The following is a 24,789-nucleotide window of genomic DNA, read 5'->3' as shown; positions in this document are numbered from 1 at the left end:
ATTTGATTTTAAAAAAACGAGATTTTAGAGGAAAAAGTGAAAATGGAGGGGTAGTAAATATGTTTTAAATAAACTCTGACGCTTGGAATTTATTCAGAAAAAACGCGAAAATTATCAATTTTTTGAAGAAATTTACAATATTTTCCCAACAGAATCAGTATTTTTGTATTTAAAGGTGGTGTAGTTGAATTTTTTTTTAAATTTCTTTAATATACTCAAAATTGTCTGAAAACATCGAATTTCATAATGAAACTTCTTGAAAACTTCTCCAAATACCGTATTTCCTCTATTAGTTTTGCACCCCCTCAATTTGTTCCCTATGTTTAGGAATTCAAAATTTGCATAATAAAATCGTTCTAAAAATTAGGAAAACTCTTACAGACTTGGTATGACAAGTCAAAATTGACAAAATATGAGTACAATTCGGACAATTTTTGCGTATCAGTCGTAAAATTCGTAAATTTTCGATCATAAGTTGTTATTGAAATTGATCATAACTTAATGGAAAACATGAGAAAAAACCTGTTCGAAAATTAGTTTTGCATCAAATTAGGTGTCCGAAAATTAGTTTTGCATGCCTTACTAATAGAGGAAATACGGTAAAAGTTATGGCGGCTCAAAAAATGGCCTAAGATAAGTTAAATTTTGAAATTTGACCGACTTGTCAAGCGGCTGGAAATTAACTTTTTTGAATTCACCGTCAAATTTTGAGTATACAATGTAATTATCCTGCGTTTTCAACTTCATTTAGGTATTATAAAGTCGATGGACGGCGAAATTTGGATAAAAAATTTAAAAAAATGTCGGCCATTTTTTGAGCCGCCATAACTTTTACCGTATTTCCTCTATTAGTAAGGCATGCAAAACTAATTTTCGGACACCTAATTTGATGCAAAACTAATTTTCGAACAGGTTTTTTCTCATGTTTTCCATTAAGTTATGATCAATTTCAATAACAACTTATGATCGAAAATTTACGAATTTTACGACTGATACGCAAAAATTGTCCGAATTGTACTCATATTTTGTCAATTTTGACTTGTCATACCAAGTCTGTAAGAGTTTTCCTAATTTTTAGAACGATTTTATAATGCAAATGTTGAATTCCTAAACATAGGGAACAAATTGAGGGGGTGCAAAACTAATTTTCGATTAGTGATTTTAGATGCAAAACTAATGGAGGTGCCTAACTAATAGAGGAAATACGGTATTTGGAGAAGTTTTCAAGAAGTTTCACTATGAAATTCGGTGTTTTCAGACAATTTTGAGGCTAGCAAAGAAATTTTCAAAAAAATTCGACTGCACCTCCTTTAAAAAAACTATTTTTTCTGATTCGGATCAAAATCGATATTTTTCGGTTTTTTTTTGTTAATTTTTCTATTTAAAATCCACTTTTTTTTTCCGATTTTCTTTTTAAAAAACACGAAAATCTGAAAATTGTGACAAATTTTTGTAAAAATCTTTAAAACAAATTTAATTTCTAAGAAAAAATTGTGTGAGTCACACAAAGATAATTTTGTTTTTTGAAAAAAAAAATGATAGTGTTAAACGGGAGGGCGAAATAGTGTAAATGACAAGAGGATTAGAGAAGAAAAAGTGGAAAAAAATGTGTGTAAGAGTTGAGGAGAAGGGAGAAATGGAATGTGAGAAAATGGAAGGTTTCCGTTTTTTTTTTCTCGTTTGAAAAGTTCATGAGAAAACGGATAGATTTTCCAGAAAAATGGGAATTTTGCCGTTTGAGAACTTCAGGAAATTGCCGATTTGCCGAAATTGCCGGAAATTTTCAATTCCGGCAGTTTACCGGATTTTTCTGAAGGGATTGTCTTCCGGCAATTTGCCGATTTGCCGGAAGATTTCAATTTCGGCAATTTGTCGATTTTCCGGAAATTTTCAATTCCGGCAATTTGCCGATTTGCCGGAAATTTCCAATTTCGGCAATTTGTCGATTTGCCGGAAATTTTCAATTCCGGCAATTTGCCGATTTGCCGGAAATTTTCAATTCCGGCAATTTGCCGATTTGCCGGAAATTTTCAATTCCGACAATTTGCCGATTTGCCGCCGACCCCCGGCTACAAATACTGGAAAGTGCCGAAGTGGAATAGAATATGGCAAATTCCAAAAAAAACTTGAAACAACGCAGAAAACGGAAATTTTGGATTTATCGGAGCTCCGCGGAGCTCTCACTTCAGAGTAATAACCGAAATAATGCTGGCAATTTGAAACACCCACGTTGTGTCAGAGTGTCTCACTTCGGCTTGATCTACGTTGATCTACAAAAAATGCGGGAGAAGAGACGCAGGGTTCGGTGACTTGTGTATTATTTCCCCTCATTTTAATATTATCCATTTTAATAAAACGTGATGATGTCCATTTTCCATCTTTAGGCTTAGAAAATGGAAAAAAAAAACCTGACAATTTTTGAATTTCGACGATTCAAATATTTCACATGGTGTCAGTGTCTCATTTCGGCTTGATCTACGTTGATCTACAAAAAATGCGGGAAAAGAGACGCAAACTTCTCATCTGATTTTGTATGGTTAAGACCGTCCTGACGTCACATTTTTTGGGCGAAAAATTCCCGCATTTTTTGTAGATCAACCCGTACTGGGACAGCCTGGCATCACGTGAACACCGAGAATATCGAGATGAGGATGAGCAACAGGGATATCGATCATCTCTCTCTCATTTTCTATCTTCTTCCACTAATTTCTGCTGGTGGTCGTGTGGTATTCAGGCGTCTTTCGTCACTTTCTCCACATTTCCCTTCAAATTTGCCGCCCAAGACGTGTATTGGCTTGCAGCTGTGAGAGATTTCTGATGATGGTGATGATGATTCCATATATATATATATAGGAGAAAGTGGAAGAGATATAATATGTGGTGTGTGTGTGTGGAAGCGATTCTTTTAGAATTTAGGAGAAAAAAAAGGAAAATTTGAAGAAAATCTTAAAAGTCAAGAAAAAACGCCTTTGAAATCTCGATTTTTTTGAAACCGGCAAAATTTTGAAAACCAGCAATTGCCAAAATTGCCGAAATTGCCGGAAATTCACAAAACCGGCAATTGCCGAAATTGCCGATTACCGGAAATTTCCAGAACCGGCAATTGTCGAAATTGCCGGAAACTTCCAAAACCAGCAATTGCCGAAATTGCCGAAAATTCACAAAACCGGCAATCGCCAAAATTGCCGGAAATTTCAAAAACCGGCAATTGCCAAAATTGCCGGAAATTTCAAAAACCGGCAATTGCCAAAATTGCCGGAAATTTCAAAACCAGCAATTGCCGAAATTGCCGAAAATTCACAAAACGGGCAATTGCCGAAATAGCCGATTGCCGGAAATTCTGAAAACCGGCAATTGTCGAATTTGCCGGAAATTTCCAGAACCGGCAATTGCCGAAATTGCCGAAATTGCCGAAAACTTCCAAAACCGGCAATTGTCAAAATTGCCGGAAATTTCCAAATTTGAGAGAAACCCGTTTTATTCGACAATGCAGAGTACTTTAATTTGTGGATAGCCTAAAGTGCAAGAAAATGTCTCAAAAATCGATTTTTGCACCGAAATTCATCGATTTTTTTCTAGTAGAAAAACGACATTCTCACTAATCTAATTTCCAGATTTTTTCAATAAATTTCATGATAATTTTCATTTTAAACCCGAAAAATTGTATCTTTATTCACTAGTATTTGATGAAAAAGTAAAATTTCGCTCAAAAACCTCAAAAAGTTGCTCTAAACTGTCAGAAATCGGACTTTTCAGCATTTTTTTAAACTAAATTCATTATTTTTGGTCGAAATTTCAGGAAAATCGTTTAGGCGAAAACAAGGAAAAATGCTTCAGAAATTAGATTTTTTTTTGTTGGTATTTTGCTATTCACTTTTTTTTTTTAATGAAAAGTACTCTAAAAAATCTGCTCCAAATGAACAATAAGCTATAAGCTTTTCTCAATATCTTTCGAAATTCCAACAAATTTCGTAACTTCCCCCCATCAAATTAGGTCAAGTAAATCGTTAAAACTGCGCTAAAATCGTAAAAAATTCCGCCAAGAATCATGCAAAAATGAGAAAAAAAATAGGCTGTAAGGGAAAGTGCCAACAATATTTGCACACCTGTTCGGGTTGGTGGTGGTGGGAGAGGCGATACTTTTCAATTGCCCCCTCTTGCGAGAGAGAGTGAGAGAGTGAAAAGACGCAGATTTTCCATGTCTTCTTGTGAATGGACAAGAATGAACAAGAAGAGAGAGACCAGGAAAAATGGATTTCTAGGCCATGAGACCAGACACGACGCCATATGTGAGACATCAAGCAGGGCTGGGACTTTTTCGAAATTCCATTTTCGAAAACGAAAACGAAAATTTTCGTTTTAAAACACGAAAACGAAAACGAAAACGAAAATGGCACAAACTGTACTTACGGTTTTTAGACCATATGTTGCCTCAAAAGCTTTTTTGTTGGCAAATACTTATTTAAATCTCTCTCATTGACTTACTTTGCTCATTAACTCACTTTTTCAAAAAAGATGCATATGTAAATAATATGATAGGACGTTTCTTTGTTCAGAGCTCCAAAGAATGTTGGGCTGGCTTACCGAAAGTATTGAATTTGGCTAGAAATTTATTCAAGCAGGAAATACAACTTTTTTCTGCAATATCTAATAGTAAGAAATTTTTGATGATACTTGAAAATTTTTGTTTTTTTTTGTTTTGAAAACAATTTCCGATGTAGAAATTTTTTCAAACTTTTTATTCGAAAACTTTTCACAAATTACCATATATTCTTTATTAGTGCTGCATCTCCAGTAGTACTGCAGTCTCTAATAGTGCTGGATTCGAAAAGCGCCTGGAAATTAGTGTTACATGCAGCACTGATAGAGAATATACGGTAATCAGATATTAGTCAAAAAGTGCATAATTAGTTATTTCTTCAATTAAAATGTTCAAAACACGATTTCAGATTAAAAATTGAGCTACAGTAGAATCCTTATTTTCGAAAAAGGCATTAAGTTCTACATCCTATATATAACTCAGCGGAAAAAAGTATGTTTTAATGACCAATTAACAAATCGTTTGAACAAGGAAACGTCCTGTCATAAAATGAATGAATCTATTTTGACGTAAAAGAGTCGTTTAATTTTTATCCAAAACTGAGAACTGTTGCATTTTTTGTTCTTAAAGTTGATCTTCAGTAATAAGTTTGAGGAGAAAATAATTGATTTTTCAATACTATCCACACCGGAGAGCAAAATTTCGGCGATAGTTCCAAAAAGAAAATGAGAAAAAACCAAGTTTAAATAAAGTCGTTCTATTTTCGTTTTTCGAACACTTTCAAAAACGAAAACGAAAAAATTCGTTTTCGTCAAAACCCCGAAAATAACGAAAAAACGAAAACGCGAAAACGAAAAAGTCCCAGCCCTGACATCAAGGAGATGAATTTTGGGGATTTTTGATTTTTGAGTGGAAAATCGGGTCAAATCGGGGATTTTTTAGGGTTTTTTTTGGTATGCGAGATTATTATCGAAAACTCAAAATTTTCGTTGTTTATACGACAACTTTTGCGTTTTTAGCTTGAAAACCTTTCAAAAAAAAATTTGTTAACGATTTTTGGATTTTTAAATAGGCAGTCAGATTTTAATGTTATCTCAACAACAAAAAAAAATTAAAGGTGGTGTGGTCGAATTTTTTTTATTGCTGTATTAGACTCAAAATTGTCTGAAAACACCGAATTTCATTTATGAAACTTCTTGAATACTTCAACTTCTCAAAAAAAAAAGTTATGACAGCTCAAAAAATGGCCTAAAATTAGTTAAAATTTGAAATTTTACCGACTTGTCAAGCGGCTGGGAACTATTTTTTTTTAAATCACCGTCAATTTTTGAGTATACAAATTAATTATCTTGCGTTTTCAACTCGATTTAGGTATTTTAAAGTCGATGGAAAGGCGAGATTTGGTTTTTAAAAATTTAAACATCTCTTCGTCCATCAACTTTAAAATACCTAAATCGAGTTACAAACGCAAGATAATTAAATAGTATACTTAAAATTTGACGTTGATTTCAAAAAAAGTTAGTTTCCAGCAGCTTGACAAGTCGGTTAAATTTCAAATTTTAACTAATTTTAGACCATTTTTTGAGCCGTCTATAACTTTTTTTTTTGAGAAGTTGAAGTTTTCAAGAAGTTTCATTATGAAATTCGGTGTTTTCAGATAATTTTGAGTCTAATACAGCAATAAAAAAAAATTCGACCACACCACCTTTAAATTCTGAAGTTTTCTTGTTTTTATATGGAAAATGGAAATGAACCGATGAATTTCACTGTTTTTTTTGTGGAGATTTCCGTACATTTTTAAGGAAAATTCGGTCAAATCGGAGTTCTTAGGTTGAAAAGAACGCATTTTCCGAAAAAATTTTTTATTCAAAATTATATTATTTATTCGAATACTACGTCAATACCCTAAAATAATCCTTGAAAAACGAATAAAATACCTAAAACTCTCTCAAACGCACTTCCCCGGAGTTTAGGTGTCCGGCTCAATGAGCCATGCAGTTTGAAAGGAGTTATCGTGGCGGGACCCATTAGGAAAATTGTATGTGCCTTTAAAAAGAGTGAAATTTGAGTGTCTCATTTCGGCTTGATCTACGTTGATCTACAAAAAATGCGGCAGAGTTCTCAACTGATTTCGCATGGTTAAGAACGTGTGCTGACGTCACATTTTGTTTGACAAAAAATAAAAAAATTCCCGCATTTTTTGTAGTTCAAACCGTAATGGGATCAAGGGTGGGCATTTGCGTTTCAATAAAATTTCAAGAAATTTCAAATTTTGAGTATGTAAAATTGTATCGTTGAAAACTATTTTTATGTGGCTCATAAAGTTAGAAGAGAAGTATCTAATACATTTTAGATATATCAAAAATATTGAGTTTCAACAATTTTACACCTCATTTTGTGTGGGTAAATTCAAGAAATTTCTTGACTTGAATTTCTTGAATTTCCTCACACAAAATGAGGTGTAAAATTGTTGAAACTCAATATTTTTGATATATCTAAAATGTATTAGATACTTCTCTTCTAACTTTATGAGCCACATAAAAATAGTTTTCAACGATACAATTTTACATACTCAAAATTTGAAATTTCTTGAACTTTTATTGAAACGCAAATGCTCACCCCTGAATGGGACAGCCCCTGACACCACGTGTGGAACTTAAAAAGGAGAATTAAAATCAAGAGAAAATGGGATTCAACTTGTTTTTTGTTGAATTTTAAGGTAAATTCGGGGAAATTTTCGTTCTTCTAGCGAATCAAGCTAAACAAATTTAGACAAAAAAAAGACAAATTTTTCAGCATAATCAAGCTTAGAATGCAAGTTAATCCGAAACGGAAAAAATATCGGTTGCTCCAAGACATAATGGGCACAGAAACAGGAATCTAAAAGTGTGTGCATGTATGTCGGTTGCCGACAAAATACACACATATTTGCTCCATCATCATAGCTTCTGTCCTTCTTTTCGTCAAATCAGAAACGAAATAGAAACGACTCTGTTGCTGCGGGGGGCAGTGCGAAGAAACAAGCGAAACGAGACGAACGGCGGGGAGGTCGTTTTGGCCGATGGTGCTGCAGTGAGAGAGAGAAAGAGATTCAGAGAGAAGAAGAGAGTGTGTGTCTTCCTTACATCCAAAACCGATGAATAGAGGGCAAATGACCGGCGAGACGCAGAACTGTGTCCTCCAGCCAGCCCGCTTCGTGCAGAGTGGAGTGGTCCCTTGTTGTTGATGAGTCGACGGGGGGGAGAGTAGTAATTGGCAGGGAAAATTGGAAGTTGCAAAAAATTGCATTTTTCAGAAATTCTACGAAAAAAAGCAGTTTAAATTGAAGAAAATCGAAGATAATTAATAAAAAATAATATTTAAATAAAAAATAAAATTCCAAAATCTGTGCATTTTTCCGTCGATGCGCATCTGCGTACAAGGCATTTTAATTGACGCGCAAAACAAGTAATTCAGCGGCAGCAGCGAATAATCGAATAAAATATTAAATCAGTTTATCAGACAGTGCTGTCAAATTTTATTCTGATCAACTAATTAATAAATAACTTTTTTTTTTGATATAAAAGTGTAAAAAATGAATTTAAAACGGAAATTCGAACAATTCCAGACCTGCCACAAAAAATTTCTTTTTGATCTTCTTATTTTAATTTTCGATTCGTCCCTCTCTCTCATTCAACGCGGCATTTTTTGTTCAAAGTGAGCACTTCTTTTTCATTTTTAGTCATTCTTTCCAATGGGCGACTTGGAGTGCGGCTGTTTTTTTTTTCTGAGAAGCGAAAGGTGCGGCGCCTTTAAAGAGTACTGTATCTACAAAATTTTGTTTCAGCGAAGTTTTAATCGATTTTTCATAGGTTATTCTTTTTTCGAGGTGTTAAAAAGCGGCAACAAAAAACTGAATTTTTTTTATTTTCAAGCCGCACACCTTTTTGCATTCGACAAAGATATTGTTTTGTTACGAGAGCACAAAGTTTTAAGAATGAACACAAAATATTTGACGCGTAAAATATCTCGTAGCGAAAACTACAGTAATCCATTAAATTACTACAGTAGCGATGGTGTCGATTTACGGGATCTCGATTTTCGAAATTAATTTGTTTTTGAATGGAGAGATCGATATTTTATTTTATTTCGTTTCTTCGTATTATTTTATCATCATCACCAAAATTTAGCCCGTAAATCGGCGCAAACGCTACAGTAGTCATTTAAATACTTACTGTAGTTTTCGCTACGAGATATTTTGCGCGTCATATATGTTGCGCAATACGCATTCTCAAAATTTTGTTGTGTTCCTGTAATAGTACTACATGTAGGAATTTTTGTAGAATTACTGTAGTTTAAAAAAATAACAATTTTTAATTTTTTTTTGTGGGTCAATTTTTTGAGCATTTTTCCCCGTTTCTCAAAACATTGATTGATTTTTTGCTATGCGTCTTCCGTTTATGCTTTTCGTAAATGGTTCAATTTTTCAATTTCAGATGCGCTGGATTCTCAACAACCGGTGGCACGTTCGTGGCATCGGCGAGGACTCATGGAGCGGAAAAGAGAAGTCATAGTAAGGTAATTGGATTGCGAAAGGACGTCCACAGATTTTCTTTGTGGATAGGGTGTGATCTACCACAGGTTAGGTATTGATCTAAGCCTCCCTCATTGTTCCCACAGGCCCGATAAGAGTTCCTTCGATTCTTTTTAAAAAATGAAAGGACGATCCGTTCTTCAAGTGTTATGCACTGCGGATCTGGGAGTCAGGTACACTGCCTGGTGATGATCCCACTGGGCTATAATTTAAGCCACGTCCTAGCCGGGGACTACGGCCGATAATCCAGTCGTGGATTGCTCCACTTCTCAATAGAGGCTGGGCCGAGCTTGATCTCGTGACCTCCGGATTACTAGCGGCCACCACTACCGACTGAGCTATCTGTCTATCCCTTCTTCTTTTGTACATTTGTATAAGGAGCGAGTTTCCACATTTTAGCCTCTCCAACCTGGTTCTGGTTCAAGATTTCACAAAGAAATCGAGTTTTGATTCGGTTTTGGAGCTTCCTCTTTCGTTCCTTCGAGTTTCTTTATACTGATTCTGGTTGCCTTCGATAGAATTAGAAGTAGCACACTTGGTCTACTGTATCTTCTTTCGATTGGGTATTGTTCACGACTATTAGCATATTTGATACAATTTCTTTGATTATTTTCTTTGATCTGAATTGAATTTCTTTGATCGAATCCGTGACATTTCAGTAATGACTAGTCAACCACTTAGTCTTTGATTTTGGCTCAAAAATCTTATTTCCAAGCTCTAAGAAATTTAGTTTGTCTAGCATATAGAAGACCCAATTTTCTCTAGGGTTGCTGTTTTTGTTTGTGTAGTCAGTTCCACACCTTTGATGAGCTGAATGTTTCCTAGAATTCAAGAAGTTTGGAATTAAAAAAAAACAGAAATTAAAAACATGGAAAAAAAATAAAACTTCGACAATAAAAACATCAGTTGTTTCAATCCTGTTCAAATTTTGGGTTTATTCTTATTACTTTACAGTGATTGTTACATTGTAGATTCTGTGGACTTGTCCAACTGTCTACGACGGCATGAGTTTAGTAAAAAGGGTTTACCATGAACTGAAAAAAACATTGGAAAATTGGGAAAAACTGCGAGAATCAAAATATCTCCAGTTTTTAAAAATACAGTTCAAATTTTGGGTTCTTTCTTTTTACTAGATGATGATTGTTGCATTGTAGGATTTGGTGGACTTGTCCAACATTTTACAGTGGCATGATTTGTTTAGTATTTACCATGAACTGAAACAATATGTGAAAAAATGAAACTTCGACATTAAAAACATCAGTTGTTTCAATCCTGTTCAACTTTTGGGTTCTTTCTTTTTACTAGATGATGATTGTTTCATTGTTTATTCGGTAGACTTGTCCAGCAGTTTACGTAGTACTTTAATGCTCCGTAAGTGTGTTTTTTTGCGATTTTATGTCAAAAAGTAGCAGATCGAATTTTTTTTAATAAAAAAAATCAATAAAACCTTCGGAAAACTAGGAAAAATTAGATTTTAAAGCAAAAATTAGTTTTCTGCCATTTTTTCTCAGGTTTTGTATTTTTCAGCCCCGAAAAAGCATCCAGTCATGTAATTGTTCACATTTCAACCTTTTCTCAATGCAAAATCCCAAAAAAAAAACGAACAATTTTTCATTAAATTCGAGCAATACATCGCGTAGTGTGGGTGTGTATGTGAGAAATAAACCTGTAGACGAGACTTTTTCAGTGAAAATGGAAAAGAAAAAACGGGGAAAGAATACATAAGAGAAGAAAATTCGGAAAATCATAGGAATCACAGGTCAGGCATATTTAAAAAAAAATAGAATTCTTAAATTACAATAATGTCCGGGATGTTTTTTGTAATGGCAAGCAGAGAAATTATGAGACATGAACAGGGAATACGTACAATTTGATGAATTTTATCGGGAAAAATCGATGATTCTAATCAACTCCCGAGAAAATTTCCGAGTTTTCAATAGCAGTGAGCAATTTCGACTTGAGCTCCTTGAACGTTGTGTAGGGTGGCAGGTCGAGACGGTTGAAGCTAAAAATTTTGGGGGTTTTAGAAAAAGTTAAATGAAAAAGTGTCGTTAAATTAACAAATTAAGTATAAAATCGGTTCATAGATTTTTTTTGTTAGAAAAAAATCAATTTTTTTATTATTCAGAGAATTGTTTAAATTTCGCATGACTCAGAACGTGCTGACGTCAAATTTTTATGGGAAAAAATTCCCGCATTTTTTTGTAGATCAAACCGTAATAGGACAGCCACATTTTTTCAATCGAGAAATTTTTGTCAATTCGATAATTGAACGTGGTGCCAAGCTGTCCCATTACGGTTTGATCTACAAAAAATGCGGGAAGTTTTCGCCCAAAAAATGTGACGCCAGCACGTTCTTAACCATGCAAAATCAGTTGAGAACTCTGCGTCTCTTCTCCCGCATTTTTTGTAGATCAACGTAGATCAAACCGAAATGGGACACTCTGACACCACGTGTAATTGTGGAATTCAAAAATTGAAAGAAAAAACTTTTAAAAAAGTTCATTCATTTTTCTCTCCAAGCTTTAAAGAAATCAAAAGATTTTGAAATTTCATTCTGGGAATTACTATTTTTTCTTCTTTCTCTTCTTCATTCTTCATTTCTGGAAATTCTATATTTTGGGCAACTGCGGATTTATTGAAAATTTTTTTTTTCCAAAAACCCTTACCAAGTATGCGCCCTTGGCAACATATCCGCACTTCCCCACCGCTCGATCGTAAACTTCTGAAGTCCATTCGATCCATACAACTCTCGGAATCCGTTCATCGGAACTCTCGACGTTCCAGAGACGAATTGCAGTACACGGGCTCTCATCTCATTGTCGAACGACAGAATACACTTCCAAAAGTTGTGAACCACCTGACTCGATGGTCCATATCCTCCCTTGTAGATGGTGTTCGCCTTCCAGTCTTTCACGTCAATCTTTTGAAGTCCGCACATTAGGAGTTCGAGCTCATTCGCGTCGAACAGGCGGAGCAGGTTTGATGGGACAACCTGAATTTTTCATCAAAAATTTTTTTATGACGAGTTCAATTTCAAAAAAAGAGCCGAATTTCGGTAAAATCAGATTTTTTTTGTTGAAAAAAATCTGAAAATTTTAGCATCACGCTAACTCCTTGATTTAGGCGCATTTTAAGTCAATGAGCATCCACTTTTTGCACGTGGTGTCAGGCTATCCCATTTCGGTTTGATCTACAAAAAATGCGGGATTTTTTTGCCCAATAAAATGTGACGTCAGCACGTTCTTAATCATGCAAAATCAGTTGAGAACTCTGTGTCTCTTCACCCGCATTTTTTGTAGATCTACGTAGATCAAACCGAAATGAGACACTCTGACACCACGTGTTTTCGTAGAATGCCTATTTTCATGAAATGTGCCTAAAACTCAAGAAATTAATGTGAGGCAATGAAAACTGTTTTGCGTTTTTTTTTTTTTGAAAAAGAAATTCAATTTTTGACACGCTTTCTCATTCATTATGGCCATTATCACGCGAGCAGAACATTCTTAAAATGCGCACTGCGCCACATATTTGACGCGCAAAATATCTCGTAGCGAAAACTACAGTAATTCTTTAAATGACTACTGTGGCGCTTGTGTCGATTTACGGGATCTCGATTTTTGAAATTAATTAAAGTAATTGGTGATGAGAAGAGAATGGAATATTAGTGTTCTATTTTACTATTCGAAAAAAAAAATTATTTCGAAAATCGAGCCCATAAATCGACACAAGCGCTTCACTGGTCATTTAAAGGGTTACAGTAGTTTTCGCTACGAGATATTTTGCGCGTCAAATATGTTGCTCAATACGCATTCTTAGTATTTAGTGTTCATGTTATACCTCCTGCAATCCCTTCAAAATCTGATTCATCTGCTTCTCGATACGATTCACAAATCGCCAACTAATCACCGCCTCGATATACTCCTCCTTATTATCCTCAGTCACCGGCACATTCGCCCCGTTCGGTATCAATTCAATGTTCTGTGTCTCTCCGAAAATCGAATCATCCAGTGAGAACGTGAGCTCCAAGTCGGCCGGATCATTGTCCTTCACATAGATCAACGAGTTATAGTACTCATTGTCGACAGATTCCATATCGAAAAGTGTAATCTTTTTGCCGAGCATCATTTTGTAGAATGGACGAATGAAGAAGGCGTCGAGCAGTTTTCCATGATAAATCGCCATTCCAATGATACGACCGATGAAGTGGAAATATGAGAGATGTTCCGGATTGCATGCTTCCGAGTGTGGATTTATTTGGAGAGTGTAGTTGTCTCTGTAATTCTTTTTTTTCAAAAACTGTTTATTAGAATTTATTACTAGAATTTGAAAATTTCTCCATTTTTTAGTGGGTTTGTACAATTTCAAAAAACATTTTATTGCCCAAAAAAAGGGCCTGAATTCAGAAAATCTAGATTTAATCCGTCAAAAACTATTAAAAAGTGGCAAAAATTGGCAATTTATGGCAAAAAACCACAGTTTTGAAACTCCTCTAAAATGGTTAATTTTGTAGTTAGAGGACTTAAAATGTACTCAAAAACATTAAAAATTGTCATTTTTCAGAATATAGTGGTTTCAACCAATTCAAAACACCGGCAACTTGCTAGTTTGCCGAAAAGTCGGCAATTTTTTCTGTCGGCATGCGCGGCACTTATCGAAATTGATATTTTTCGTCAAATTCCCGCCTCTCGGATTTCTGGCTTTCCTCATTAATTGAAATGGAAGAGTTTTTGCCGAACTAGGCCATTTTGGCTCGGACATATTTGGGGTCGATGTACGGCGCGTTGCGTGTCGCGTCGCGGCTCGATTTTAGTTGTAAAACTACATGTATTTGTCCGTGTGGAGTACACAACATTGCAAACTTTTTTCGAAAAAAAAAATTCTTTTGCACTTTTTCACCAAAATTCATCACAAAAAAAAACACTTTTTTTTCTCTGACTCACGTTGCCGAGTACTCAAAAAGTCCATAATAGGGGTTGAATATTTGATGGGAGAGCAAAAAGAACCACTCTCTCGTCACACCACCATAATCCAGACCCGTCTCACCGAAGAACTCGATCCATAATTTATTACGCAAGTCGTAGTCTTTCTGAAAACAATTTATGGAAAATAGTATGAAAAGATTAAAAAGTGAGCGGAGAAAATAAATAAAATATGAAAAAAATAGCGGATTTTTTTTTTGATTTTTTTAAATAGAGGAGCTAGTGTGACTATTTTTTCGAGAGTAATCCTTTTGTTTTTTAAGGCACAGTGTTTGAAATCAAAATTGATCTCCGAACACTGAAAAGTTGTCCTTTTTCAATTTTTAATAGTTTTGTACAATTTCAAAAAAATTGTTTTTTTGCCCAACAAAAATGACAGTCATTATGGCTGAAAAAGATGGCTGAAAAAACAAATTTGGCAAAAACAAGTAATTCATATATGCTGAATTCAGAAAATCTAGATTTAACCCATCAAAAGCTATTAAAAAGTGGCAAAAATGGGAAATTTTTGTAAAAAAATAACAATTTTGAAGCTCCTCTAAAATGGTTAATTTTGTAGTTAGAGGACTCAAAATTGGTTTCCAAGCCCTAAGAAATTGTCCTTTTTCAATTTTTAATAGTTTTGCACAATTAAAAATTTTTTTTTTTAATTTGCCCAATCAGATGGCTGAAAAAATAACATTAAATTATTGCTCACCTTATCCATAATATGTCTGTAGGAGTCTTCGAAAAGCGTGTCGCGATGCACAACCATATCACATTTTCCACTGTTACTATTCGGTTTCGGAAGTCGCGAACGGAGATATTCGACCTGGAATTATAATTTTTATTTATTTATAGTTTCATCAAAATCAGATTCAAAGCAAAGTCAGTATGTAACTAATTTCATTTAGAGCAAGGGGGCATTTCCGGCACTTTCCGAAATGGTCAAAAATTCCAATTACCGAAAATGCACAAAACCGGCAACTGTCACAATTGCCGATTTTAAAAATTAAAAAATAATTTTTTTTTCCAAAACGGCAATTGCCGAAATTGCCGATTGCCGAAAATTTCCAAAACCGGCAACTGCCGAAATTGCCGAAAATTTCCAAAACCGGCAACCGCCAAAATTGTCGATTGCCGAAAACTTCCAAAACCGGCAACTGCCGAAATTGCCGATTGCCGAAAATTTCCAAAACCGGCAACTGCCGAAATTGCCGATTGCCGAAAATTTCCAAATTTGCCGAAAACTTCAAAACCGGCAATTGCAAAAATTGCCAAAATTTTTCAAAACCGGATATTACAAAAATTGCCGAAAATTCACTAAACCGGCAACTGACAAAATTGCCGAAAATTTCTAAACCCGGCAACTGCCAAAACTGCCGATTGCTGAAAATTTCCAAAACCGGCAATTGACAAATTTGCCGAAAATTTCCAAAACCGGCAACTGCCGAAATTGTCGAAAATTTTCAAAACCGGCAACCGCCAAAATTGTCGATTGCCGAAAACTTCCAAAACCGGCAACTGCCGAAATTGCCGAAAATTCACAAATCCGGCAATTGCCAAAATTGCCGATTGCCGAAAATTCACAAATCTGGCAATTGCCGAAATTGCCAAATTTGCCGAAAATTTCCAAACCCGGCAACTGCCGAAATTGCCGATTGCCGAAAATTTCCAAATTTGCCGAAAACTTCAAAACCGGCAATTGCAAAAATTGCCGAAAATTCACAAATCCGGCAATTGCCAAAATTGCCGATTGCCGAAAATTCACAAATCTGGCAATTGCCGAAATTGCCAAATTTGCCGAAAATTTCCAAACCCGGCAACTGCCGAAATTGCCGATTGCCGAAAATTTCCAAATTTGCCGAAAACTTCAAAACCGGCAATTGCAAAAATTGCCGAAAATTCACAAATCCGGCAATTGCCAAAATTGCCGATTGCCGAAAATTCACAAATCTGGCAATTGCCAAAATTGCCAAAAATTTCCAAAACCGGCAACTGCCAAAACTGCCGATTGCAGAAAACTTCCAAAACCTTTGGTCAACAAGAAGAAATATAAATTTTGAATTATCATATTTTCAAAATCAAGAAAAGTGGCAAACTTTTCTCTTATAATCCCTCGAGTACGGTACAGCTGGTCCCGCGATATTCTCATTCTCGAATCTCGGATCCTCCCACTGTGTTCTTCGTCGATTATGATCAATAAAGAACACACGTCCATCGGCATGAACTCTCTGCTCCCAGCCAGCCGGCAGTGCTCCAATCTCATCGTCGGTTTTTCCACGGAGCAGCGGAACTCTTGTGGCAGCTCCCGGACGCGGATCCGTCCATGTCGTCGTTTTTGTGCGATGATCGATGAAGAACGTACGTCCGTTTGGAGCAACTTGCATATCCCATCCATCCGGAAGCCGGAGCTCGTCCTCTTCTTCTTCCACGTGACCTCCACCACGTTCGAAGTTCGCACGCATCGCGTCGTCAATCTGGAAATTTTGAGAAAAGTTAGTAGAGTTTTGAGACAAAGTAAATATAAATTTAGAATCTAGTTTTTTTTCCTAAATCTACTGAAAATGTGCTAAAAAGATCGATTTTGATCACGAAGCAGCCCAGAACGTTTTCGAAAAAGCTTATGACTTTTTCAAAAAAAAAAAAACAAATTTCAACATTTCGGAGAAAAAGTGCAAAATCTCAAATTTTTTACAGTCTCGATACGAATACTTGTATGTTTGTATTTAATACTTGTATTTAATGTAATTTCGAAAATTTTGGCGAGAATTCAAATTTCTTCAGAAATGTTTTAGCGGGAATTCAAATTTCTTCAGAAAATGTTTGGTATATATATATATATGGATGTATGTATGTAAATTGTAACGTTAATTATCGTGAAATAAGAATGTAAAAGTGAGAGAATATATACTCCTTAGCTCAGAAATCATAAATAAAATACGAAATTTTTACGATTTTCACGACAACCTGGCTGAGCTGGAGCACAACAGCAATTTTCAAACAAAAAGTGGAAAGAGCAGAATACAACCCTTTCTCTCTTCCTATGCCCGTTCAAAAACGGAAAAGTCCCAGCGGAAAGTGTGCTTGAACTTTTCCTCTTCTCTTTCAAAAAGTGTGTGCTCCATTATGCAGTTTCAGCCGAAATAGGCAGCATGAACTTTTTGAATACCTAACCGAGATAGAAAATGAGAGCTCCCCGCGAGCACAAAAGAGCAGCAGTGTGCTCATTTTCACGCAGAAGAGGGCAAGGGGGGGGGGGGTTAATCGTCATTACAAATATTTGAATGGTGGTGGCGGTAGTAAAAACGGCAGCACTTGCGGATAATTTTAGAAAAGATATTTTCAGTCGGGCAGGTAAAAAGTGTATACGTATATTTCTCAGAAAAATCAGAAAAAAAGTTCGGAAAAATGATGAGAAAACGCTGAAAAGAGGTAGAGGGGTCGATGTTTCAATTTTTTTTTTTTTGAAATATCAATCAAAAACTTTAAATCAATAAAAAATTGCCACGCAGTATAAAAAATTATTTTTTTAGGTTTTCACCTAAAATTTGAAAAAGTGAAATAAAACTTTGGCAACGTCCGAACAACTTTCTGGCCAAAAAACCTGTCAAAGATATAGTTTCTTCGAAAAAATGTGAAATCATTTTTTTTCTTCGAAACTACAGTAATCCTGCAGTACCCCTCCAATACGAGTACAGTACCATCATCATATCGCCAACTAGTCCCAGCCCACTTCAAAAGACAAAAATACAATGTTTCTAAAACTACAGTAACCCTAGAATGGCCCTACAGTACCCCTACAGTAATCCGACAGTACCCCTACAGTAATCATACAGTAACCCGATCATATCCCCTACTAGCCCCAGCCTCAATGCATTCCTTCAAAAGACAAAAACTTAATGTTTTCAGAATTACAGTAATCCTACATTCTAAAATTATAAAACAAAAATTAGTCAAAATCGAATAAAAAAATTGATTTTTTTGCTAAACTTTGATTTGCCCAACAAAAAAAACCAAACTTGAAAACATTTGTCAACTAAATTTTCGATGATCACTGACTGACTTATCAAGGCTCCACTGCCCCATTACGGTTTGATCTACAAAAAATGCGGGATTTTTTTGCCCAATAAAATGTGACGTCAGCACGTTCATGCGAAATCGGTTTAGAACTCTGCGTCTCTTCTCCCGCATTTTTTGTAGATCTACGTAGATCAAGCCAAAATGAGACACTCTGACACCACGTGTGAAATTCTTAATACTTTGAAATACCAACTGAGCTTTGGAATTACCCATCACACCGTTAAATTTTTTTTCGAGACAAGTGGAATTGCCAGGCTAAAACTGAACTCAAATCTCTGAAACTAATCGTCTAAGAAATGACGTGGCATTCTCATACACGTGAAACGAGAGATGTTCACGTTGAGCAAGAGTGCTAATGCCGTTGCCGAGTGTGTGTGTGTGTGTGAGTGAATACAAAAGAAAACCGGCTGCTGCTCCGTCTCAAATGTTTGTACACAATCTACAACACACACACACACCACTAAAAATACAGACGGAGAATGCCTGAGACAGAACCTAATAGTAGTAGTAAAATAAGTAGAGAAAGAACAACTGATACTAGTTTTTGATGATAGTTCAAACAAAGAAGATAACGATCAAAACAAATGTGTGATGGCACTAAAATAGGAACGTTGAGAATTTTAGCATCGAAAGGTAGATTTAGGACTTCAATGTAGGCCTGCCTGCCTGACCTCAAGGTGACCTCCGCCTGCCTCAATCAGCGCCTTATGCTAAAACATATGTGAATACTTTTTGTTCAAGTTAAGATCTTCAGATTTTCATCAAATTGCAAAAATAAGCCGAAAGGCCGAAGTGAGGGGCCTAGGCAAGTAGGTTTTAGGCAGGCGTCAGGCCCTGAAGCCGTGCCTACCTACCATGGAAGCCTAAAGAGCAAAACACTTGTTGAGTTTTCTCAGAAAAAAACCTTTTATAGATTTTTCACGGATTTCTGGCTTTCCTTGAAATGGAAGAGTTTTTGCTGAACTAGGCCATTTTGGTTCGGCCATGTTTGGGGTAGATTTACGGCGCGTTGCGTGTCGCGTCGCGGCTCGGTTTTAGTTGTAAAACTAAATGTATTTGTCCGTGTGGAGTACACGACTTTCCCGGCCGATTGTAAATGAAGCGCAAAAAAATCAATGAGGAAGGCCAGAACCCCGTGGTTTTTCAAGTTTCAGGTATTTAGTTTTTCTCTTTTTACAGAGCATTTGTTATTTTAAAAGTATATTATCAAAAAATCTAATTTTATTTTCAGTTATGTTTCCGGTGTTTTTTTCTGAAAAACGTCGGAAAATTGATTTTTTCCGCCCTACGTACTAAAGTATTTTTTTTTCAAAATATGAGCAATAAAAAGTCCAATGCCAAAATCAAAATGCACGTATCTATTGGAGTTTGTTCATATTTTCACTACCAACAATAATAATAATAACAACAATACAAAATTCTGTTCACAAAAAAAAAAATTCTTTGGCATCTGTTTGTGGTGTATGAATCAAATATTTTGTTCGATTTTGTTTATTGTTGGTGCCAACTCCCTTTTTTTCATTTTTCGGGGCGGGGAGGGTTCAGTAGCCACAACAAATAATAATAATAATGATATTATAGTACTACATGGCTTGGGCGAAATCAGAAAACTAATAGTAATTTGGCGCTAAAAATAAAGATAAGATATAGGAAAACAAAGTGGGAAATTGCAAAAAAAAAAATTCAAATTTTTCTAATAATAGAAATAAGTAAAATTGATTGTCTTTTTTAAATGTAGCTCCTGAATTTGGAAACGTTTTTTTTTTGATTTTCAGAAAAAAATTAATTTAAAGGACTAATATCCGGAGGACAGAACGTGAATGTTTGAATTTGGGATACAATTTTGCTAAAAATGATAAATACTAGTTTTCAAAAAGTAGAGGAAATCGATCTACAAGAATTAATAGCTAAATTTAAAAAAATAAAAATAAAAATCATTTCACATTTCTCAGTGTCTCTTTTTAAGTATCAATTTGTTTTTTGATAACACACATTTTAAAATAAACCAGAATTCGCTTATTTGAAACCAGGCGTGTGCGGCAAATTTGCCGAATTTGCCGAATTTGCCGAGCTCGGCAAATTTCGAAATTTGCCGCACACGTCAAAATTTGACAGTACAATTTTGAATAAAACTGTTGATTTTTTCGCCAAAAATTTAGTAAAATGACAACAAATTGAGTTATTTTGATGTTTAAGCAGACACACTACACCTAACTTGTTCAGAAACCAGAGGTGTGTTAAGAATTCAGTAGTTTTGGTGCTCCAAAAAATATATAATTTTTCCGAGTTTGTTAAGCACGGCAAATTTGCCGAATTTGCCGAATTTGCCGAATTTGCCGAATTTGCCGAGCTCGGCAAATTTGCCGAATTTGCCGAGCTCGGCAAATTTTGAGATTTGCCGCACACCCTTGTTTGAAACGTTAAAAACAAAAAAAAAATGCTTTTTACGGGACCACAAAATTCTGAGAACGCGTATTGTGCAACATATTTGACGCGCAAAATATCTCGCAGCGAAAACTACAGTAATCCTTTCCAAATGACTACTGTAGCGTTTGTGTCGATTTACGGGATCCACGTGGTGTCAGAGTGTCTCATTTCGGTTTGATCTACGTAGATCTACAAAAAATGCGGGAGAATGGAGACGCAGAGTTCTCAACTGATTTCGCATGGTTAAGAACGTGCAGACGTCACTTTTTTTTGGGAGAAAAATTCCCGCTTTTTTGTAGATCAAACCGGGATGGGACAGCCTGGCACCACGTAAGGATCTCGATTTTTCTCAAATTGACACAAGCGCTACAGTAGTCATTTAACGAATAACTATAGTTTTCGCTACGAGATATTTTGCGCGTCAAATATGTTGTGCAATACGCATTCTCAGAATTTTGTGTTTTCGTAATAATTGCGCTGTTAAAAATAAAATGCACCTATACTTAAGCCCTATTACCAGTGGATAAAAACCAATAACCTGCAAATTAGAAACTCACCGCAGTCAACTCGTTACTGACGATTGTGGTGTCCGATGGCTCGTCAGTGACCTGGCTCCGGTGTTCGTAATTGTCACGTCGCCGGCGGGTCTCCTCGATCACCGATTGCTCTGTTATGGCGTCCACGTTGCCGCTGAAAGTTGATGATAATAAATATTGTACATTATGTATATTATACATTATTACCACGTGGTGTCAGAATGTCACATTTCGGTTTGATCTACGTAGATCTAAAAAAAAGCGGGAGTAGAGACGCAGAGTTCTCAACTAATTTTACATGGTTAAGAGTGTGCTGGCGTCACATTTTTTGGGCAAAAAGTTCCCGCATGTTTTGTAGATCAAACCGTAATGGGGACAACCTGACACCACGTGCATTGCTTGATATATGCCAATTTTATATACTATTATATATAATATCATAACTTGACTTAACTTAAAGATATCATTAAATGTGCAACTAAAAACCTACAGAAGAGCTATTTATTCAATTCTTGAAAATAAATAGTGCATTTCCTAATTAATTGAATTTCTGAAATTATGTTCGATAATGAAAAAAAAAACGCAATTTTCGCGAAAAATAAATATTTTACCTATCTAGACATTGTTTCAAATAAACTGGTATATTGATTATTTAAACTGAAAATATGAAAACAATACAATAACTTCATACACAAAACCCAAAGCTATGCAGTTAACTATTAAGGATGCAAGCATTATTTTTAAAGAGGTAAGCGGCAAACGATTTTTTTTCGGCAAATCGCCAAACCGGGAAATTGCCAATTCTACAAAAAATGCTTACTTCGAAACACTTTCCGGCGGTGTGAACTGAGTTGTTCGAAGCGCATGATTCACATAGACAGTCCGACCATTCCCATCTTCTCGTTCTTCCCATCCTTGCGGCATTCCACTGGATGTTTGTTGGAGATCAGCTGTAGAGTCACTCGGTGAATTGTCGGACGATGATGGCATAAAGTGAAAGCTAAGGAATAGCGATCCGATGCTTCTGGAAAATTTTTAGAATAGTGTTAAAAATGTCACGCTAGTAAATCAGATCTCAGTACCCACGTGGAGTGTCCCATTGCGATTTGATTTACGAAAAATGCGTGAATTTTTTGCCCAAAAAATGTGAGGCCAACATCTCTCAACCATGCGAAAGTGTTGAGAACTCCTCTGCCGCACTTTTTGTAGATCAACGTAGATCAAGCCAAAATAAGACAATCTGACACCACGTGAGTTCGCCACTTTTCCCGAATTTCCCGCCGACAAAACTCACTTTCCCTTGGACGCGGTGCCCGACTGTAACGCGTATTCTTCTGGATTCGGTGCCTGTGTCGTGATGAGCCCATCGTTCAGCGTTCTGCTCACAAATCCCATAAGGACATCTTTTCGCAGACGATTCTCATCGTAAACCAGAATTTTCATCTGACAAGCACGTGTCACTCGGAATGTGAACACACTATTCCATGTGGGATTTCGGGTCTGTAAAATTTTAAATATTGTTACTTTTTTGACATTTTTTTTTAGGAATCATGTTTAAAAAAGTTTAAAAACGCTGGAAACTGCTGAATTTGAATTTTTGGTAGAGTTTCTCATTTTGGATTGATCCACGTTGATCTACAAAAAATGCGGGAGAAGAGACGCAGAGTTCTCAACTGATTTCTCATGGTTAAGAACGTGCTTTTTACGACTTTACGTTGAAAAATTTTTTTTCCGATTTTTACGAAATGCTTTAATTCAGTGAATTATGATGCATCGACGTCAATTTTTCCTCTAAAAGCTTGTAATTTTACCTTTTTCTTAGTCTCCACCTGCACTTCATCAACCGTATCACCATTTGAATTTTCCAATCGAATCATACAATACGGCGAGCACACGCCGAGCAAATCACGTTTCCCGAGTTTTGTACCACGCAATAGACGGACCCGTAGAAGTTCTGTTTCCTGGAAGAAAGATATTGCGGAAAAGTCGCTCCATTGAACTAAAAATTGCTTCGAGACCCAATCAATGTGCGATAGAGCGCGAGAGCATTGTATTTCAAAAAAACCCGTGGCCTAACTTGCGCATTCTCGGCCACCAAACTCACATTATCAGTATTTGGTGGATATCCATGAACAACCGTCTGCACAACCATCGTGTGTGTAAAATGTTAGAAATGAGCAAAAATGCAATGGCAACGTGGAAATCAGAACATATGGGGGGAAACGGTTCCACGTGGAATGGGGACGTGGCGGGGGTGGAACTGCAAAACAAATTGATTCAAATTTCACGTAAATGGAGTTATTTTAGAGAAAATGAAGAGAAAATCGGAGAAAAATTGGGTTTTTTTAATTAGAAAATCGCAAGATTTCCGGAAAATTTTCCACGTGGAGTACACAGCTTCATTGGAGTGCACTTTCCACAATCATTGATTTTGATGGGGTTCTGACCTTCCTCATTAAATTTTTTGCGCTCCATTGATAATCGCCTGCCGGACTGGGAAATTCGTGTACTCCACCCGGACAAATACATTTAGTTTTACAACGAAAATCGAGCCGCGACGCGACACGCAACGCGCCGTAAATCTACCCCAGATATGGCCGAGCTAAAATGGCCTAGTTCGGCAAAAACTCTTCCATTTCAATTTATGAGGGAAACCAGAAATCCGTGATTTTTGAAAAAGTTCAAGAAATAATTTATCAATTTTTCGCACTTGTCCACGTGAAGTACACCAAAAGTTTATCTATACAACGCATTTGCTGTTCGTTTTCAAATTTTCAAAAAATTCAAGCTCTTCGTAAAAAAACTCTTTTATGGTGTCAGGTAGTCCCATCGCTCCACTGCACACAAAAATGGCGAGAAAATATTTTTTGAATTTTTATGACGTCACAGCTTATTTATTTGAAGAATAATTGAGAATTTCACAAAAATCGACACTTAATTTGAAAAACAATTCATCGAAATGCTGTCACAAAATTTCAAACATATTCTTACCGCCATTTTTTTGTTCAGTGGTGCACGGATTTCTGGTTTCCCCCATAAATTGAAATGGAAGATTTTGTCGAACTTGGCCAGGCCATATCTGGGGTAGATTTACGGCGCGTTGCGTGTCGCGTCGCGGCTCGATTTCAGTTGTAAAACTAAATGTATTTGTCCGTGTGGAGTACACGACTTTCCCACGAGTTGTCCGGCAGGCGATTGTCAATGGAGCGCGAGAAATTCAATGAGGAAGGCTAGAACCCCGTGTTCCTTTCCAACTTTAAATATTTATAAAACTTTTTGCAAAAAAATTCGCAACGTTTTCATTTTGTGCAATTTGAAAGCGGGCGAAAAAAGGAGGAAATGAATAAAAATTGAGGGAAAAGCCGAGAGAGAGAGAGCTACATGGGCAAACATGTAGCTTTGTTCTTTTTGTGTTTAGACAACACAAATGAATTGAAATATTGAAACCATTCGACTTTTTTTTTGGAAATTTGTTTTTATGGGTAGGAGCTTGTTTTTCCAATTATTTTATAATTAGCTGAAAACAAACAATTTTTCGATCGGGGAAAATATAATGAAAAATCCCTGTGGAACACAAAATTCTGAGAATGCGTATTGCACAACATATTTGACGCGCAAAATATCTCGTAGCGAAAACTACAGTAATTCTTTGGATGATTACTGTAGCGC

At 36.0% G+C, this 24,789-nt stretch overlaps 1 protein-coding gene and 1 non-coding gene across 3 annotated transcripts; one reads left to right on the top strand and one right to left on the bottom strand.

Annotated features, from left to right (window-relative positions):
- Window positions 1-10,243: 10,243 nt before the first annotated feature.
- On the top strand, window positions 10,244-10,264 carry 21ur-12465. The gene has a single exon (NR_049952.1).
- Window positions 10,265-10,708: 444 nt separating this feature from the next.
- On the bottom strand, window positions 10,709-23,380 carry Y92H12A.2. Of its 2 annotated transcripts, NM_001306363.2 has the most exons (11): window positions 23,225-23,380; window positions 22,932-23,081; window positions 22,415-22,620; window positions 21,941-22,144; window positions 21,142-21,274; window positions 16,177-16,554; window positions 14,793-14,906; window positions 14,057-14,202; window positions 13,023-13,389; window positions 11,783-12,108; window positions 10,710-11,118 (listed from the first exon to the last, which is right to left on the bottom strand). In NM_001306363.2, the coding sequence occupies exons 1-11, from the start codon at window positions 23,270-23,272 to the stop codon at window positions 11,016-11,018; spliced, it is 2,175 nt and encodes a 724-aa protein (NP_001293292.1). In that variant the 5' UTR covers window positions 23,273-23,380; the 3' UTR covers window positions 10,710-11,015. The 2 variants fall into 2 exon arrangements, with proteins under 2 accessions (NP_490865.4, NP_001293292.1); NM_058464.9 differs by lacking the exons at window positions 21,142-21,274; window positions 21,941-22,144; window positions 22,415-22,620; window positions 22,932-23,081; window positions 23,225-23,380 and having other exon boundaries at window positions 10,709-11,118; window positions 12,954-13,389; window positions 16,177-16,546.
- Between the last annotated feature and the right edge of the window lie 1,409 nt (window positions 23,381-24,789).

The sequence above is a fragment of the Caenorhabditis elegans genome, chromosome I, assembly GCF_000002985.6.
Source record: "Caenorhabditis elegans chromosome I".
Classification (NCBI taxonomy): Eukaryota; Metazoa; Nematoda; class Chromadorea; order Rhabditida; family Rhabditidae; genus Caenorhabditis; species Caenorhabditis elegans.
Note: the sequence above shows the minus strand (reverse complement) of the source record. Positions and strands in the feature narration are given on the sequence as shown.

Bases quoted from the DNA above. Each gene is read 5' to 3' on its own strand.
- Y92H12A.2 (NM_001306363.2), bottom strand. From the start codon at position 23,272: ATGGTTGTGCAGACGGTTGTTCATGGATATCCACCAAATACTGATAAT. The intron at 23,082-23,224 runs GTGAGTTTGGTG...TCTTTCTTCCAG, and splicing joins ATCCACCAAATACTGATAAT to GAAACAGAACTTCTACGGGT. The intron at 16,555-21,141 runs GTGAGTTTCTAA...CAAAATTTCCAG, and splicing joins TCAGTAACGAGTTGACTGCG to ATTGACGACGCGATGCGTGC.